The sequence below is a fragment of the Macaca nemestrina genome, chromosome 9, assembly GCF_043159975.1.
Source record: "Macaca nemestrina isolate mMacNem1 chromosome 9, mMacNem.hap1, whole genome shotgun sequence".
NCBI classification, from domain to species: Eukaryota; Metazoa; Chordata; class Mammalia; order Primates; family Cercopithecidae; genus Macaca; species Macaca nemestrina.
This window is the reverse complement of record NC_092133.1, coordinates 69,741,864-69,761,549: the sequence shown is the minus strand read 5'-3', so window position 1 is coordinate 69,761,549 and position 19,686 is coordinate 69,741,864. Positions and strand designations below refer to the sequence as shown.

Here is a 19,686-nt window from a genome sequence, read left to right as displayed (position 1 = left end):
TGGGAAAGAAGGCTGGGCATGGTGGCTCACACCTGTAATCCCAGAACTTCAGGAGGCTGAGGTGGGAGTATCACTTCAGCCCAGGAGTTCAAGACCAACCAGGACAAAATAGTGAGACCCCATCTCTAAAAAAAAAAAAAATATTTTTTTAAATTAGCAGAACATGGTGGCACATTCCTGTAGTCCCAGCTACTCCAGAGGCTAAGGTAGGAAGATCGATTGAGCCGAGGAGGTCAAGGCTGCAGTGAGCTGTGATCGTGCTACTGTACTCTGCCTGAGTGACAGAGTGAGACCTTGTCTCAAAAAAAATTAAAAATAAAAAAATGGGAGAAAAGAATGCAAGTGTTGCATATAACATAGATCAAAATAAATTTCAAATGAATTTATTAAATAAAGTTAAATGTGAAGACTATAAAAATGAGTATTAAAGATATGAAGTAAGAGAAAACTTCCTAGGCTTGAAAGCAGTGAAAAGTATGAAATAAAGTATTTTGTTTACCAAAAACGTCAAGTTTCTATATATAAAATAAACCTTCATAAATAAAATTACAATGTAACTGAAGAACTAGGGAAAATATTTGAATACACATCAGAAAGATAGCTACTGTTTCTGAAATACAGTAGTTTCCTGAAAGATAGCTACTATTCCTGAAATATAGTAGTTTTTTCAATCTAGAAGAATAACAAACTTTTTCTTAATGGGCAAGATACATGAAATAGCAGTTCACAAAAGAAGTGTCAGTGGCCAATAGATATAAGAAGAGACATCTGGCCTTATTTATTAATCAAGGAATTATTAATTTAAATAACAATAGTTATCATTTTACTTGAAAAGTTCAACAATTCTTTAAAATATGATAATGCCCATTGGTGGCAAAGGTGTGATAATGTTATAGAACCAAACTGATGTTTGCTCACCTAGTACAGTAAAACCACATATATGCACCAAGGTTTGCAGTGACAGAAAGAAAGGCTTTCATTGCAGGGTGTCAAGCAAGGAGGACCAGGCAGCTAAATTATCAAATCCTGAGCTCCCTGATGGCTTGCAGGCAATGATTTTTAAAGGCAGAGGTAAATTTCAGGAAAGCAGAAGCTACAGGCAAAGTCATAATTCAATATATGCAAGTTACACATTGGTTTAAGCTTAAAAGGGCAGGATATGTTGAGGCAGGGGTAGGGAGGCTTGAGAGTGGTAGATAGATTCAAAGATTTTCTGATTTGCAGTTGTTAAGGAAGAGAGGCTTTGTTTAAAAATGTGGGGTCAGTAGAAAAATGTTAACTGGCTAAGGGGAGTGACTTTCTCCAAGCACCCCAGAAAGAAATTTAGAACAAAGGACCATATAGTTCAGTCTTCACTTCCCTCTTAGCTGGGGGCTGATCCATTAGCTGATCTGAGGGCCATCTGATCCTTTCAGTGGTTCCTTCAGTGGTTCTTTCTGAGGCTCAGAAAGACAACTCAGGGACATATGTTAAGACGTTATGTTTAGTTTCTATAAAGCAAACATCTTTTGAACTTTAACTTCCTTGGCTATTGTTTTAGGCTACTATTACCTTCTTGTTTAAGTTACTTATTTATTTCTGGGGCTAGCTGGGTGCCTAGAATGTCTCTTGAAGGAACTTCAGAATTTTCCATTATTTCCATGCTTGGGGAGCACAGGCCTCTAAAAAGAGAATCCTTGCTCAATCTCAGTAAAACAACTTTCATTCACTGCTAGTAGGAGCTAGTAGGAGCGTAAATTGGTAAAAACTTTTTGCAAAAAAATTTATTGTCCATATGTATTCAAAAGCTTGAAATACTTATATCCTTTCCAATAGGACTTCTACTTCTAGGAAACTATTTCAAGGGAATAATTGGAAATGTATCCAAACCTTTCTACATGAAGATACTCTTGGTGAATCTGAAGGAAACAGTGAATCATAATAGAAAAGTTATGAGGTTTGATAACCCACTCAGGCACCCTAGAGTTTGAATTCTGGAACTGCCATTTACTAGCTGGATGACTTCAGGCAAGTGACTAAATTTGTCTCACATTTACTGTATTCATCAGTAAAATGGAGGCAATACTTGTTTCCTAGAATTGTTTTACCTATTAAATGAGATGAAATATATAAAGTACTAGGAATGTAGTTGGCACACAGAAAATTTTAGCTGTCACTTTTATTATACACATATGATAGGGGAATATTGTGCATATATTAAAAATTATCCTCATGAAAAATTTTAAAACATGAGAGAATGTAAATGATAGTCTGTTAAATGAAAGTCAAAATATAAATATATTCACATTTTTTTACAGTAATTTTTAAAATATATAGAAAACATTGGAAAGGAAATATCTCTGGCTATGGCCAAGTGAGGAGGTTGACAAATCATCTCCCCACAAAAGCAACCATAAAGCTAGACAAATGGACAAAAAGTCATTTCACCATCCTTGATATTGACCAAAAGCATCAACAAGCTGAGAAGTACTAATGCATGAAAAACTAAGGAGTTTGAGGCCTTCTTGTTTGGGGCTGCTCTGCCTTCCCCACCCTTACCTTTAGCTCAAGAATGCATGAAAGAATTATCCATTGGGGGTGAGCTGAATGCCAAGTCCCATCCCTACTCTGTCTCATTACGATCATGATGGAAGGCAAAGGGGAAGCAGGGATGTCACATAGTGAGAGAAATAGCATAAAAGAGAGGAGAGCGGTGCCAGATTATTTTTTAGCAAGCAGATCTCTTTGTAACTAACAGAGTGAGAACTCATTACTTCAAGAATAGCACCAAGCCATTTATGAGGGATCTACCCCATGACCCTAACACCTCCTACCACGCCCTACCTAGAACATTGGGGATCACATTTCTTTTCTTTTTTTCTTTCTTCCTTTTTTTTTGAGACATGGTCTTCTCACGCTGTCACCCACTGGAGGGGGATCACATTTTAACATGAGATTTCTAGAGGATAAAGAGCCAAACTACATCAAAATGGCAATCTTGGTGGAAGGCAACCAACAAATATGTAATAAGAGTCCCAACAGGGAAGAGTATAAAGACATAATGTCTGAAAATATCCCACATTTGATGAAAACATTAATTTACAGATCCAAGGAGTTTAGAAAATCCCAGTTAGGATCAGCACACAGAGACCCAAAATATACACATTATATATAGTCAAATGAAGGAGAGAGACAAAGAGAACATCACAAATGCAACAGGAGAAAAACAATTCATCACTTACAGGGGAGAATCAATATGGTTAACCGCTGATTTTTTCATCTGAAACAATGGAAACCAGAAGGCAGTAGAATAACATATGTGAAATTCTGAAAGAAAAACACACATACACAAAAACTACCAACCGAAAACAAGGGCAGGGCTGGGTGCGGTGGCTCATGCCTGTAATCCCAGCACTTTGGGAGGTAGAGGTGGGTGGATCACCTGAGGTCAGGCATTTGAGACCAGCCTGGCCAACATGATGAGACCCTGTATCTACTAAAAATACAAAAGTTACCTGGGCATGGTGGTGTGCCCCTGTAATCCCAGCTGCTCAAGAGGCTGAGGCGGGAGAACTCCTGAGGCAGGAGGTTATAGTGAGCCAAGATCATGCCACTGCACTCCAGCCTAGATGACAGAGTGAGACTCTGTCTCAGTAAAAGAAACAAAAACAACAAAGGCAAAATAAAGACATCCCCAGATAAATGCTGAAAGAATTTGTTGCTAGGAAACATGCCTTGCAGGAAATACTAAAGGAAGTCTTTCAGCTTGAAAGGAAGTGATACCAGTTGCTAACTTGAATCCATAAGAAGAAATGAGGAATACTTGAAATGGTTAAATATAAGTTAATATAAAGGAGTTTAGAAATAGATCTTTTTCATTTTTACTCTTAACTTCTTTAGAACACATGATTGGATAAAGTATTCGTTATATTGTTGGGTTAACATATAGATTTAATTTATATGATAATAGCATAAAGGAAGGAGGATAGAATGGAGCTATAGTGGAGCAAAGTTTCAGTATTTTACCAGAATTAAGATAGTATTGATGTGAAATAGATTGTGATTAGTTAGGATGTATGTTGTAATCCCTAAGTAACCACTAAGAAAATTGTGTGTGTATACATATACATATGCACATATATATGTGTGTATGTCCATACATATTATATATACATATATATTTGTCCCGACCCGCGGGCTCATCAATGTAGGCCCTAGAAGAGGGAGTGGGAACTTGGGGGAACAAGAGACACGAGAAATGGAGACAAGACAGTATCCTGATCAAGTCTCGTTTATTGGTGGCAGTGTAATGCCTTATATAGACCGGCAGGGGCGGAGGTTGGGCCAGGGCGATGATGGTGGCTCTGCGGTGGGCGTGGCCAGGTAGGTTTCGGTTTCTTCGGTCGGACGTCATGTTGTGCCTGCGCCGTCAGTTGGTAATTTTCCCGGGCGCGGGATGGCGCCTGCGCTGTAAGTTGATCATTTTCCCGGGCGCGGGAAAATGGGTGATGAAGAACCAGAAAGAGCGCCATTTTGTATGAGATATCAGTACAGGGAAGAAGGTAAATCTAGGGAGGAGGTATAGAGTGGAAATGTATAGAGCTCAGGCGTCAATCGTCAGTTATTAATCGCTATGGCCGGGCCACGCAGCTCCGGACAGGTCCCCCTTTTTTATTATTTCATGATGAGAGATAACCCCTCGGGAACTGCGCCTGTCTTAGGTTGGGTCAACTCATCCCCACCTTTTAAGCCCGTCATGGGATTAGGCAGCAGCAAGGGCGGCCCTCCTGTTTTAGGCTCAGTTGGGGGTGGTGTCCTCTTACCCGTCATTGACTGTCCAGTTCAGCTCACAGGGGCGGTGGTCTTATAAAGGCAGATAAGACTCACCATGTTCAGACATCTCAAGGCGATGATAATGGACCTGTATAGGCTTGGCCTGGAAGGCCTTGATTTGTCTTCTGACGAATGCCAAAAGCTTATTAAGGATTATAGGCCCAAGAGTGAGAAAGAGTAGAAGGGTAAGTAAAGGACCCAAAAATGGTAGGAGATAAGGGAGAAGTCCGTGGAGTCCAGTCCAAAGCGGATTGGCAGCCAGGTCTTTTCTGCGTTTTTCTAGCTCTTCTTGTAAGGTCTTTATTTTATCTCTGACGATCCCGGATTTGTTAGCATAAAAACAGCATCTTTCCTGTAGAGCCAAACAGATCCCTCCCTGTTCTGCTGTTAGTAAGTCTAGACCTCTTCTATTTTGGAGAACTACTTCAGCTAATGAGTCTACCTGATTTTGTAGATCTTGTATAGTACTGGATAAGGTTTGTACATCGGAAATTAATTGATTGGATAATTTAGTATATTGGGTTAGTGAGACTCCTAGGCCTGTAGCTCCTGTTGTAAATGCAGTGGTGATTCCCAGTCCGGCCAACAAGGGAATAAATTGTATGGCCTGCTTTGGTCTATATATAAAATGCTCAATAGCGGGGATGGGGATAGGTTCATCTCCAGGGATGATATCAATGTCGGGGAGAAGAGTGGCTAGAACACAAAGCCCTGTCCAATTTGTGGGTAGATAAGTATATGCCATGTTGTTTCCACAGAGGAAAACCGAGCCATTTATAGCACACAAGGGGCTGGTGACATTGATTATGGAGGTACAGTTGTTGAATACAACGTAGCCTAGATGGATTTCTTCAGTGCTATTGTAAGACGGTGAAAAGAGGCAAGAAGAATTAGAAAACTTCATTGGTTGAACTAAGAGGGGAGAGATAATTGGACAGGAGTTATTGACCAAGGACTCACCCGAGTAATTGACATAGGATAATGAAAAGTTAGGTATAGCTAGAGGAGTAGGGGGACCCATTTTTAGACAAAGCCAACAATCGTGGGCAAGGCTTGTATTGGACATTTGGAGTAAGTTGTAAGTGGCATTAAGGATATCAAAAGTTTGAGCATCGATCATAAGGTTATCTCTAACTTTAGGCAGGGCCAAAGGGTGATATTGAAGTTCAGGATACAGGGCTTTATGAATTTCTTCTAGTTTTTTTCTGAACAGTTTTAATTCTTGCGGTGTCTAATGGACCTCCCCCATCAGAGATGTGGATAGGGGCTGTAGTGCTCCAGCAAACAGGCTGTCCTTTTTGGCCGTTACAAGGAGATTGTACAAGTTTATTGGTGGATCCTAGTACTTGTACATCACTGGTACCTCCAGTTTGTGTTTTTAGTAACGTAGCCGTATAGTATGTTTTATTGCCTGATTTGCATTGTTGATATGAGGTGTAGCAAGAACTATGTACAGAGGACTGGAAAGAACTACAGGGGCATTCTTGGAGCGGCCCGCTAGGGGAGGTGTCTCTTGGGGTTGACTTACATTTCCATAGCTGGTTTGGCATTAAGTAAGCTGTCTTGCCCGAGCAAGTCACTTGGAAGATTCTGTCTGACAGAGGTTCAGATACTTGTCCCCCACTGCAGTCACAAGGCTGGCCGTGTTGCTTTCGTATTAGTTCTATTGCTTTACGAGGGTCATCAAAACCTGCATAGACTGTCACTATGTTATATAAAATGATTATTTTCCAAAAGAATCTCATGTTGGGCTTCATTTTCTGAAAAACAAAAGGGAAGAAACTTCTCAGGGAGGATTGTTTTCCCTGGATTGACAATGGTTATGATTCATTTGTCTTACCAATCTTTCGGGCAGCCATCTGGCTGCATCATTTTTTTGTGAGAAAATACATACTGAGCCTCTTCCCCAAACTAAAACTGGGTCAGGGCCATGCCATGAATTATCAAGTGGATCTTTCCATTTAACCATTGCAAACTGTTTTTGAGATTCAGGATGCCAGAAACGGTCGGCAGCAGATTTTCCGTGACTGTCCAAATTTAAAAAATTAAGGATAAAGAGGGCATGATTAAGTATGTTTCTGGGGGTACCCTTCACGGGGTACCAGCTCCCCCCTTTTATTTTTTCGATAGTAGTTTTTAATGACAGATGGGCCTTTTCTACTATACCTTGTCCTTGGGGATTGTAGGGAATGCCTGTGATATGTTTAATTTGTAGGGTGCTGCAGAATTGTAAGAAAGTTTTGGCTATGTAACCAGGACCGTTATCTGTCTTAATTTGTTTGGGTATACCTAAGATGGAAAAGCAATGTAATAAATGAGTTATGACATGTTTGGTGGCCTCTCCTGTCTGGAGAGTTGCAATAATGAACCCACTATAGGTGTCTATGCATACATGAATATATTTTAGTTGGCCAAATTCTGAGTGATGTGTAACGTCCATTTGCCAAATTTCGTTGGGGATGAGTCCTCGAGGGTTAACTCCTAGATGAGGAACAGGTAAATAAGTTATGCAGTTGGCACATTGTTTAACTATTTGTCAGGCTTGTTCTCTAGTAATTTTAAACATAAGTCTTAAGGTCTGGGCGTTTAAATGATGTAGGGCATGTGCTTTTTGTGCTTGTTGTAAATTGTCTGTAGTGACTGTGGCTATGGTTTTTGTTGCCATGTCAGCTGTTGAATTACCTTGTGCTAAAGGTCCCGGTAATCCTGAATGTGCTCTAATATGTCCAAGGAAAAAAGGAGTAGTCCTTTTTTGAATAAGTTGTTGACATTGTAGAAATAGGTTAGCTGTGTCTGAAATATGTTTAATTTGAGGCACGGTCTCTAAGAGGGGTATTGAACGAGCCAGGTAGGCGCTGTCTGTGTAAATATTAAGTGGCTGACAAGGGAAAGCTGATAATACTGCAATTATGGCTTGTAATTCGACTAGCTGAGCTGATGTATAAGTGGTTTGGAATTTGACAATTGTATTATTGTAGGTGTAAGCAGCGAGTCCTGTGGAAGATCCATCAGTGAAAATTAGTAATGCGTCATTGAGAGGTTCCTTACTGGTAATATGAGGAAATACAAACGCATGAAGTTTGCAAAATTGAATGAGTTTGTTAGGTGGGTAATGGTTGTCAATTGTGCCAGTGTAAGAAGCGCAAGCAATTGGCCAGGCTTCTGTATTTTGTAACAGCCAATGGATGTGTGATTGAGTGTAGGGCTGTATAATGGTAGAGGGTTCTATTCCAAAGTATTTTCTTTTTTTTTTTTTTTTTTTTTTTTTTTTTGAGACAGAGTCTCGCTCTGTCGCCCAGGCTGGAGTGCAGTGGCCAGATCTCAGCTCACTGCAAGCTCCGCCTCCCGGGTTCACGCCATTCTCCTGCCTCAGCCTCCCGAGTAGCTGGGACTACAGGCGCCCGCCACCTCGCCCGGCTAGTTTTTTGTATTTTTTTAGTAGAGACGGGGTTTCACCGTGTTAGCCAGGATGGTCTCGATCTCCCGACCTCGTGATCCGCCCGTCTCGGCCTCCCAAAGTGCTGGGATTACAGGCTTGAGCCACCGCGCCCGGCCTCCAAAGTATTTTCTACTGTTTTGTCTTCCTAAGATAATTAGATCAGCTATGGCATCATAATAAGGCAACAAAACCTTTTTGGGGGAGGAGGGCAGGTGTACCCACATAATGAGATTGTTTTGCCAGAATAAACCAGTAGGGGTTATTGCTGTGTTAAAAATAATGAATATGGCCAGGCGCGGTGGCTTACGCCTGTAATCCCAGTGCTTTGGGAGGCCAAGGCGGGCGGATCACAAGGTCAGGAGATCGAGACCACGGTGAAACCCCGTCTCTACTAAAAATATAAAAAATTAGCCGGGCGCGGTTGTGGGCGCCTGTAGTCCCAGCTACTCGGGAGGCTGAGGCAGGAGAATGGCGTGAACCCGGGAGGCGGAGCTTGCAGTGAGCCGAGATGGCGCCACTGCACTCCAGCCTGGGCGACAGAGCGAGACTCCGTCTCAAAAAAAAAAAAAAAAAAAAAAAATAATAATAATGAGTATTAATGGCTGAGAATAATCAATACTGGTAACAAATTGTGTTGTAATGGCATTTTCTACCCGTTGGAGTGCCGTTAATGCTTCTTTTGAAATGGACCTGGGGGATTTCGGATTAGAGTCTCCTTTTAATATATCGAAAAGAGGTTTTAACTCTCCTGTGGTAAGTTTTAAGTATGGTCGAAGCCAATTTATGTCTCCCAGTAATTTTTGGAAATCATTTAAAGTTTTTAGATGGTCACGACGTATAACGGCCTTTTGATTAATGATTTTGGGTCCATTAATTTGAAAACCAAGATAGGTATATGGATTTTGTAGTTGTATTTTTTCTGGGGCTATTTGCAGTCCGGCTGTTGTCAACTCTTGTTTGAGTTGGGCAAAGCACTGTAAGACTTGTTCACCAATCTCTCCTGCTATTAAAATATCATCCATATAATGTATAATATACATTTGTGTCCATATTTTTCTGACTGGTTCTATAGCAGCGGCTACATATTTTTGACACAAGGTAGGACTATTGGCCATACCCTGAGGTAAGACTTTCCATTGGTAACGTTTCATTGGTTGTTTAAAATTTATAGATGGAAGACTAAAGGCAAACCTTTTCTGATCAGCAGGATGAAGGGGGATTGTAAAGAAGCAATCTTTAAGGTCAATAATGATTTTAAAATATTTTTGAGGAATCACAACTGGTGAGGGCAGTCCCGGTTGTAAGGCACCCATAAGGACCATAGTGATATTTACTGCTCTTAAATGTTGTAAGAGTCTCCATTTGCCAGACTTTTTCTTAATGACAAAGATGGGTGTATTCCAAGGGGAATTACTTTCTGTAATATGTCCTGCTAGCAGTTGTTCCTGCACTAACTGTTGGGCAGCACTTAGCTTATCATTAAGTAAAGGCCACTGATCTACCCAAACGGGCTCATCTGACTTCCAAGTAATGGGGTCAGCGCACTTTTGGGGTGCAGGTATGTCAGTGGCCTGGGCTAAAAATTTCCAAACCCTTTTTTATCAAGTTGTCCTGAGACCGGCATAGGCTGTGGAATACCGTTTTCCTTTTTTCCAAGACCTTTACCAGGGGTGTATCCCTGAGTTAGCATTTGTGCAGTAACTATATCATTTGGGCTGCACATTATAATTTTCATTTGGGAGAGCAGGTCTCGTCCCCAAAGATTAACAGGTAAGTGAGGGATGATAAATGGCTTAATGAGGCCTGAATTGTTTTCTTTATCTGTCCATGTTAGGTATTTAGAACTTTGTTTAGGATTACTGCTTTGTCCAATTCCTCTCAGGTGAGTTAAAGTCTCTGTGGTAGGCCAATGAGAGGGCCAATCTTCTTGTTTAATGATGGTTACATCGGCCCCTGTGTCTATTAGCCCAGTAAATGCCTTACCATCTAACCATAAGGTTAGAGAGGGTTTTTGATTTATAATTGGTTGCACCCAATATATATCTGATGATCCAAAACCTTTTGTATTCCTGTTGGAGTGTTGGATATTATTATGTTTTAACTAAGGGTAGCAAAACTAACTGTGCTATTCTAACCCCTTGAGGGACAGTAATAATGTTGTTAATAGCTCTGGCCATAATTTTAATTTCTCCTTCATAATCATTATCGATAACTCCAGGGAGGACTTGTAAATCTTTCATGGTGACACTACTTCTTCCCAAGAGTAGCCCAAAAGTGTCAGGTGGTAAAGGCCCATATATTCCTGTATTTAAGGTTTGTGGTCCCATCTCAGGTGTTAATACTGTGTGGGAGGTGGAACTGAGGTCCAGTCCTGCACTTCCTGGGGTTGCTCTACTAAGTTTTGAAATGGATTGTTGCTGCTGGCTGGAACAAAGCTGACTGCCCCATATGCTTGTTTTGGGGCCTGGGGCTGGCCCCTCACCCCATTTCCCTGCTGAGATGATAAAGGATTTCCTTGACTATCAGTTTTAGATTTACATTCGTTGGCCCAGTGCCTTCCTCTTTTTACACCTTGGGCAAAGGCCTGGAATTTTTGTTTCTGGATTTTTATTTTGGTTTTCATGGCAACCTTTTGCAAAGTGTCCTTTTTTACCGCATTTAAAGCATCCCCCTTTATCTTTACCTTTGTTATTGAGGAAGTCTCTTACTGTTTGACCACTAAAGGCGGCGGCCATTGCTAGACCCTGTTGATATGAGGGCCCAATATCTGAACAAAGGCGAATATATCCTGTTAAATCTGTTTTCTTTCGATAAGGTCTGATTGCCGCTTGGCAGGCGGGGTTGGCGTTTTCATATGCCAACTGTTTAACATAATCTACACCCGTTTCTGCATTTCCAAAAATTCTACCTGCCATGGTCATGAGTCTATGTACAAAATCTGAGAATGGCTCATCTGGTCCTTGTTTGACTGCCGTGAGTGAGGCCCCGGGGTCTCCTTTAACAGGGAGTTTCCTCCAGGCTTTTGTAGCGGCTGCCTGGATTTGTGAAAACAAGCCAGGATCATATTGCATTTGGGCCTGAGTGTCTGCATAGTTACCTGAACCAGTTAGCATATCAAAATCCCAGCCGTTTCCTGCCTGTTGGTTTCTTTTAGCTGTGTCCCTACAATTTTCAAAAAACTCTGACTTCCAAATTAAATGATCTCCCCCAGAGAGAACTGCCCTGACTAAGGTATTCCAATCTGTAGGGGTGAGCCAGTTATCAGCTACAGATTCCACTATTGCAAGAGTATATGGAGCAGTAGCCCCATATTGAGAAGCAGCAGTTTTTAACTCTTTTATGATAGTGAAATCAAACCCAGTATGATGTCTCCAAGCTTGTCCTTGCCCATCTGTGGTTTCAGTAACTGGGAAGATGTCTTTGGGGGAGGAGTCTTCTCTATGTCAGCTAGCAACTAACCCCTCTCTTGGAACATGCTGTCCAGGCCGCTGAGGTGGGCGCAGGGAACCCTCCATAACATTTGGGTTAGGTATCTTTTCATTTCCTGTTTTTAATTTTTGGAGCCTAATCAATGATTGATGCAACTCCTCAAGTTTAATTTGTTCTTCTAGTTGAGCAATTTTTTGTTTTAATTCTTCTTTGGGATCTACTACTGCCATAGCAATGGGCGCAGAAGCCCCATTACGTGTCCCATTATATGGGGGCGGGCGTGGAGTAAAGGGAGGCCAGTCGGGGTTATGATATTTAGCCGCCTCTTCCTCTAAATCATCCCAATTTATGTCTGATTGATCAGGCTTATTAGTTTCTTCCTCTTTTTGAGGTGTTTGTAAAACTGGATATTTTTTCTGTTTGTTTTTGTGTAACATTTCTTTATCTGTTACAGAAGGAGACTTGATTTCCTCATCATCGCTCTCAAGGGAAATGAGATCCTCCTCCGTATCTTGCGGAGGCTTTGTGAGGTTAGAGCGGGAACTAACCTTTAGAATATGTTCTGTTTGAGCAACCGCGGCCATGACTTGTGGATCGACCTCCTTTTTATCTATCAAATCTTTAATGAGATTCCAATAAGAGAAGGCGGTCACAGGAATTTTTTCTGGCCCAAAAGTATTATAATAATCTTGAAAACAATCTCCTACTCTACGCCATCTTTTAATATCAATAGTTCCTTCCTGTGGGAACCAACGGCAAGTGTCTTTTACAAAATCAAAAAATTTAAACAAATCATTACCTTTAACCTTTACTCCTCGTATCTTTAAAGCCTCTTTTAATTGTCCTACATAGATTTGATGTTGGCTTAATTCTTGTCCCATTTCGGACGCGTCACTTACCTTCGATTCTGACGCGGCAGGTTCCCGCGGTGATCGGAGGAGTTTAGTTTCACCTTGACGGTCGACTGTTCTTTTGCGTCCTCTTCCTCACGGAATCCCTTGTTTCCAGGCTCCACGTTGAGGCGCCACGTGTCCCGACCCGCGGGATCGTCAATGTAGGCCCTAGAAGAGGGAGTGGGAACTTGGGGGAACAAGAGACACGAGAAATGGAGACAAGACAGTATCCTGATCAAGTCTCGTTTATTGGTGGCAGTGTAATGCCTTATATAGACCGGCAGGGGCGGAGGTTGGGCCAGGGCGATGATGGTGGCCCTGCGGTGGGCGTGGCCAGGTAGGTTTCGGTTTCTTCGGTCGGACGTCATGTTGTGCCTGCGCCGTCAGTTGGTAATTTTCCCGGGCGCGGGATGGCGCCTGTGCTGTAAGTTGTTCATTTTCCTGGGCGCGGGAAAATGGGTGATGAAGAACCAGGAAGAGCGCCATTTTGTATGAGATATCAGTACAGGGAAGAAGGTAAATCTAGGGAGGAGGTATAGAGTGGAAATGTATAGAGCTCAGGCATCAATCGTCAGTTATTAATCGCTATGGCCGGGCCACGCAGCTCTGGACATATATTTATGTGTATATCATATATATATCTCAACAAAGGAATTAAGTGGGATATCACAAATATTTGCTTAACATAAGGTAGTTAAAGGAAGAACAGAACAACAAAAAACAGATGATATATAGAAAGCAAATAGCATGGAAAATAAAAATCTAAGTATTTCAACAATATTATTGTATGTAAATGGTCTAAACACACCGATAAAAGGATAGAAATTATTGAATTGGATTTACAAAAAAATCAAGATTCAACTATATACTGTTTAAAGTAGACACACCTTAGGTTCAAATACACAAAAGGTTGAAGTAAAAAGGTACAAAAGATATACTATGGAAACAGAAAGGGTAATAGCTGAGTAACTACAATAATACCAGACAAAATAGTTTTAAGACTAGAAATACATATTACTGAAGACAGAATGGATGTCACAATGATTAAAGCATCAATTCATCAGGAAGACAGGACAATTATAAGTGTATACACCCTTAGCAGTACAACACAATCATCTCATAATACTTGAAGCAAAACCCAACAGAATTGAAAGGAGAAATAGGCAATTTGGCAATAGTATTTAGAAATTTTAGTATTCAGCTCTCAATACTGGAAAAGACAACTGTATAGAAAATCTGGCCAGGTGCAGTGGTTCAAGCCTGTAATCCCAGGACTTTAAAAGGCTGAAATGGGTGGATTGCTTGAGCTCAGAAGTTGGAGACCAGCCTGGCAAAATGGCAAAACCCCATCTCTAATCTCTACAAAAAATAAAAAAAATTGGCTGGGTATGTTGTTTGTGCATGCCTGTGGTCCCACTACTTGGGAGGCTGAGGTAGGTGGATCACTTGAGTCTAGCAGGCAATCAAGGCTGCAATGAGCTGTGATCATGCCACTGCACTCCAGCTTGGGTGACAAGAGTGAGACCCTGCCTCATAACAACGACAACAAAAAAGAATATCTTTAGTAAGTATAAACTTACCATAGAACCCAACAAATCATTTCTAGGAATTTCTAAGAAAAAAGAAAACCTATATTCACACGAAGACATATATGTGAATGTTTATTGCAGCATTATTTGTAGTAGCTAAAAGCTCACAATAATACAAATGTCCGCAGATAGTGAACAGATAAACAAAATGTGGTATATCTATACAAGAGAATACTATTTTGCAGTGAAAAGGAATGAACTACTAATGATATAAAATCCCCAAATCACTGAATCATGCACTTTAAGTGGGTATGTTGTGTATATGTGAATATCTCAATTTTTTTTTTTTTTTGAGATGGGGTCTCTCTCTGTCACCCAGGCTAGAGTGCAGTGGTGCTGTCATAGCTCACTGCAGCCTCGAACTACTGGGTTCAAGTGATCCTTTGCCTTAGCCTCCTGAGTAACTGGGACTACAGGCATAGGCCACCACATCCAGCTAATTAAAACAAAAAAATTTTTTTTTGTAGAGACAGAGTCTCATTGTGTTTGCCCAGGCTGGTATCAAACTCCTGGGCTCAAGCAATCTCCTGCCTCGGCCTCCCAAAGTGCTGGGATTACAGGTGTGAACCACCGTGCCCAACCTGTTTTTTTAAAAAAGTAGTAAACTTGGGCTAGGTGTGGTGGCTCACACCTGTAATCCCAGCACTTTGGGAGGGCTAGGTGGGCAGATCAGTGAGGCCAGGAGTTTGAGACAAGCCTGGGCAACATGGTGAGACCCCATCTTTACAAAAAATACAAAAATTAGCTGGGGTGGTGGCATGTGCCTGTAGTCCCAGCTACTCAGGAGGCTAAGGTGAGCTAATGGCTTGAGCCCAGAAGGCAGAGGTTGCAGTGAGCTGTGATTGTGCCACTGCACTCCAGTCTAGGTGACAGAGTGAGACTCTGTCTCAAATAAATAACTAAAATAAAAAATAAAAAAGTAATGAACCAACTGACACATGCTATAGCATGGACGTACCTCAAAAACATGCTAAGTAAAAGAAGGCAGATGCAAAAGACTATGTATTGTATGATACCACTTATATGAAATACTCTTTTTATAGAACATACCCCAGCGATGTTAAAATTTGAGAAAGCTTGTGTCTTTGAATCTATGAAATACAGTATTTATCACAGAGGTGGCAGGATTGTGAGTGATTTTTAGTATTTACAATTAATATTGTTGGATTGTTTTCAAACAGCTTTATTGAGGTATAATTGATAAATAAACTGCATATATTTAAATTGTACAATATTAAAGTTTTGACATATCTGTACATCTGTGAAACTATCACAACAATCAAGATAATGAACATACACACATTACCCCCCAAAGATTTTTGTGTCTTCTATTATTCCTTTGCCCACCTCTGTCTACCCCTCCCGTCTCACCTGGCCTCCTTTGGTCTGGTTCTTTTTGTTCAACATGAATTATTTTGAGAATCATCCATGTTATTTAATTTAAAAATTGTTTATTTCAAAAAAGAATTTTTAGGGAAAAATTGTTGTAAAATCCTTTTCTGGTGATTTGTCTATAGTTTGAATTTTTCCATACAAAGAGTTTGCTTTGAACTTTAAACTTGCCTTATCCTTCCAATTATAACTGATAGGGCTGTGGTAACTAAATAGATACTATTTCTTGTATAGAAGTGAATTCAACCTGTTAATGTTAATTTAATTTTAATTTTTTTTCTTTTTTTGAGACAGAGTCTCACTCTATTGCCCAGGCTGCTGTGCAGTGCACCATCTCAGGTCACTGCAACCTCCGCCTCCTGGGTTCAAGTGATTCTCCTGCCTCAGCCTTCCCAGTAGCTGGGATTGCAGGTGCATGCCACCACACCCAGCTCATTTTTATATTTTTAGTAGAGACAGGGTTTCACCATGTTGGGTAGGCTGGTCTTGAACTTCTGGTCTCAAATGATCCACCTGCCTCAGCCTCCTACAGTGCTGGGATTACAGGTGTGAGCCACCGCACATGGCCTTTTTTTTTTTCTTTTTTGAGACAGAGTCTTGCTCTGTAGCCTGGGCTGGAATGCAGTGGTGCAGTCATGGCTCACTGTAGCCTTGACTGCTCGGGTTCAAGTGATTCTCCCACCTCAGCCACCCTAGTAGCTAGGACTACCAGGAATGTGCCACCATACCTCGCTGATTTTTTTATTGTTTATTTTTTATTTTTATTTTTTTGAGAGAGTCTTGCTCTATCGCCCAAGCTGGAGTGCAGTGGCGTGATCTTGGCTCACTGCAAGCTCCGCTTCCCAGGTTCACACCATTCTTCTGCCTCAGCCTCCCGAGTAGCTGGCACTACAGGCACCCACCACCACGCCTGGCTAATGTTTTGTATTTTTAGTAGAGACAGGGTTTCACCGTGTTAGCCAGGATAGTCTCGATCTCCTGACCTCATGATCCACCCGCCTTGGCCTCCCAAAGTGCTGAGATTATAGGCGTGAGCCACCATGCCCGGCCCCACCTTGCTGATTTTTTTGTTTTGTTTTTAGTAGAGATGAAGTCTCACTATGTTACCCAGGCTGGTCTTGAACTCCTGATCTCACACAATCCTCTTGCCAAAGTGCTGGGATTACAGGTGTGAGCCACCATGTCCAGCCTGGTTTGAAATTCTGTGTCAAAGATTAAAAGCATTCTGATTACAAGAGTTATGAGATGCCAGAATCAAACCAGGTCGTAAGGTCTCCTCTAAATCCTTTAAATGCTATAGTAGGCAACTAACTTTCTGTGGTGTTTTTACCTGTTCTAGAAGGAGGGAAATACAATGAAGTCTTTCAAGTCCCTTCTTTCTCTCTGATGTTAAATGTTGAAATTGTTTGGAAAACTAAATGGTAAAAAAATAACGTGTACTTCTTTCAGGTTTGTCTCATGTATTGCTTTTTTTGTTCGTTTTCAGACCAAATGTTTACTGAGCTTGTTCCGGGATATTGGCCATCACTTGATTCATAATAATAAAATAGGAGGAATTAATTCTCTGCTGTCCAAGCAAGCTGTTTCTAAGAATCTGAAAGAAGATAAACCAGTGAAAGAAAAGGATATAGATGGAAGGCCTAGGCCTGGGGATGTGGTAGGTTGTTGGGAAGGTGATGATTTTGCCTGTTAGATTACATTCCAGAGACTTCACTGATTACTCACTTGGTGACTTGTATCAATGTTAGTTTGCTTTTTTAAAAAAAAATTTTACTTTAAGTTCTGGGATACATGTGCAGAATGTGCAGGTTTGTTACATAGGTATACATGTGCCATGGTGGTTTGCTGCACCTGTTAATCTGCCATCTAGGTTTTAAGCCCCGCATGTGTTAGGTATTTGTTCTTGATGCTGTCCCTTCCCCTTGGCCCTCCTGACAGGCCCGGGTTTGTGATGTTCCCCTCCCTGTGTCCATGTGTTTTCATGGTTCAACTCCCACTTATAAGTGAGAACATGCGGTGTTTGGTTTTCTGTTCCTGTGTTAGTTGCTGAGAATGATGGTTTCCAGCTTCATCCATCCCTGCAAAGGACAATAACTCATTCTTTTTTATGGCTGCAGTTAGTTTGCATTTTGATGCAATGTAGAGATCGTTGTTCTTGTCACTATGAAGACCATGTAGGAATTCAGTTTTTGAAGTGTGTTCATTTTCTTTCAGCAGGCACCTAGTATAAAATCTCAGAGCTCAGATACTCCTTTGGAAGGTGAACCCCCTCTAAGTCACAATCCTGAAGGACAGGTAATTGTGCATAAAGTTTGGAAAATTAAGTTTAAGTTAACCAGACCTTTATTAAGCAAGGCATTTTCAGTGGAAAATGCTCGGGCAGGATGTTAGTTATCATTCCATATTTGCCCATGACTAGTTGTCTGTGACTTTGGGCAAATTTCTTTGTCTTGTTGAAATTCTGTAAAATGAACTGGTGCCAGGTTAATTTTAAGGTCCTTTCCAGCATTAAAATATTATATCTTTTATTAATTCTACTATGTTAAACATTATAAGGGATGCAGAGATGCATCTTCTGCAGCATTTATTCATCTGCCTTCAGGAAACTCAGCATCTGGTAGGAGAAACAGACTGGTATATAGTATATAATTTTGATAACCATAGTATATAATTTTGATAAGTGCTATAATAAGGGTACAAATAAAAGTTCTGTGTGGGCTCTGAGGAGGCAAATATTGGGATGGGGAAGTCTAAGGGAAGGCTTCATGGAGGAGGTGATATCCATACTAAGTAGTGAAAGATGAAGAGACCTGTTTGCCATAAGAAGATGGAGGGAGAGGCATTTCAGAGACAGGGAGCAGCTTGAGAGAGAACAACACAGAGAATTTGCAAGAGCAGAATTTAGGGTGTGTCAGTTAGTTACAGTGTATGGTATATAGATAAATTAAAGGAAAGATTCTATAAAGAGTTAGGAAAGAAGAAAGAGGCTGAATCAGGTAATGGAAAGACTTGAAAGGCTTATTTAAAAGTTTGGACTTTATTGTATAGCTGATGACAGATTCTTGAACCTCTTCTAGGAGATTCACATCAAAGGTTTTAAAGTCAGATAGAAATAAGACCTCATGTGTGTTTCAGGTCAGAATTCTTGCAAGGGTATGAAAAAAAGAGATTGAAGGTGGGGTAGAGCTGCAGGCTTTTCTTGTAGTATAGATGAGTGTTGATGACAGTTTTATTTAGGGCAGGGGTTGCAGTAAAGAAAGTCAGAAACCTGCAGAGGCAAGGAATTTGCAATTGGGAAGCTTTGGGGGTATTGATGAGAAAAGTTAAGGATAACTCAGGTTGCAAGCCTCACTTTCTGGAAGGATGCAACACCATTGAGAGAAAAATCAAGAGAGATTGACATTGGGGAAATAATAAATTAAATTTTGGACATGTATTTAGGATGCTGGCAAAAATCTGGGTAGAGCTGTCCAGCAGCTGGAGTTGGTAGATGGTAATGAGGAGACTGTGAGTGGGAATGTAAGAAGTTTATGAAGAGAATTTTTCTGCAGGACCCACCTGAAAGAAAGTTGCTGGCAGAGAGGATGGCATTCACTTAAAACAGTTCCTGGGAAAGTATTGAGAACAAGTTAAACAGGGCTGAAGCACTGTTACACTGTAGAAGCTTCCAAGAATAAAATTGAAAATCCTTTCCTCTAAGAGATAACCACTGTTGCTCTATTTCTTTCCAGTTATTTTTCTGTGTGAAAAGTATTTTAACAGTTGAGATCAGGCCGGGCGCGGTGGCTCAAGCCTGTAATCCCAGCACTTTGGGAGGCCGAGGCGGGCGGATCACAAGGTCAGGAGATCGAGACCACAGTGAAACCCCGTCTCTACTAAAAAGACAAAAAATTAGCCGGGCGCGGTGGCGGGCGCCTGTAGTCCCAGCTACTCAGGAGGCTGAGGCAGGAGAATGGCGGGAACCCGGGAGGCGGAGCTTGCAGTGAGCCGAGATCGCGCCACTGCACTCCAGCCTGGGCAACAGCGTGAGACTCCGTCTCAAAAAAAAAAAAAAAAAAAAAAAAAAAAAAAAAAAAAACAGTTGAGATCACACTGTATATGTAGTTATATATGCAGTTTTCTCACTTATTGT

General features: G+C 41.0%; 1 protein-coding gene across 5 annotated transcripts in view; it reads left to right on the top strand.

Annotated features, from left to right (window-relative positions):
* The window catches only part of LOC105466224 (cilia and flagella associated protein 70), a 125,482-nt gene that overhangs the window by 43,256 nt on the left and 62,540 nt on the right, over window positions 1-19,686 (top strand). For 4 of the 5 annotated variants that reach the window (XM_071068761.1, XM_071068763.1, XM_071068762.1 and 1 more), the window contains 2 exons: window positions 17,041-17,211; window positions 17,769-17,849. In XM_071068761.1, coding sequence (XP_070924862.1) covers window positions 17,041-17,211; window positions 17,769-17,849 — 252 coding nt within the window. The remainder of the gene's footprint in view (window positions 1-17,040; window positions 17,212-17,768; window positions 17,850-19,686) is intronic. The other variant, XM_071068764.1, reaches the window with a different exon arrangement.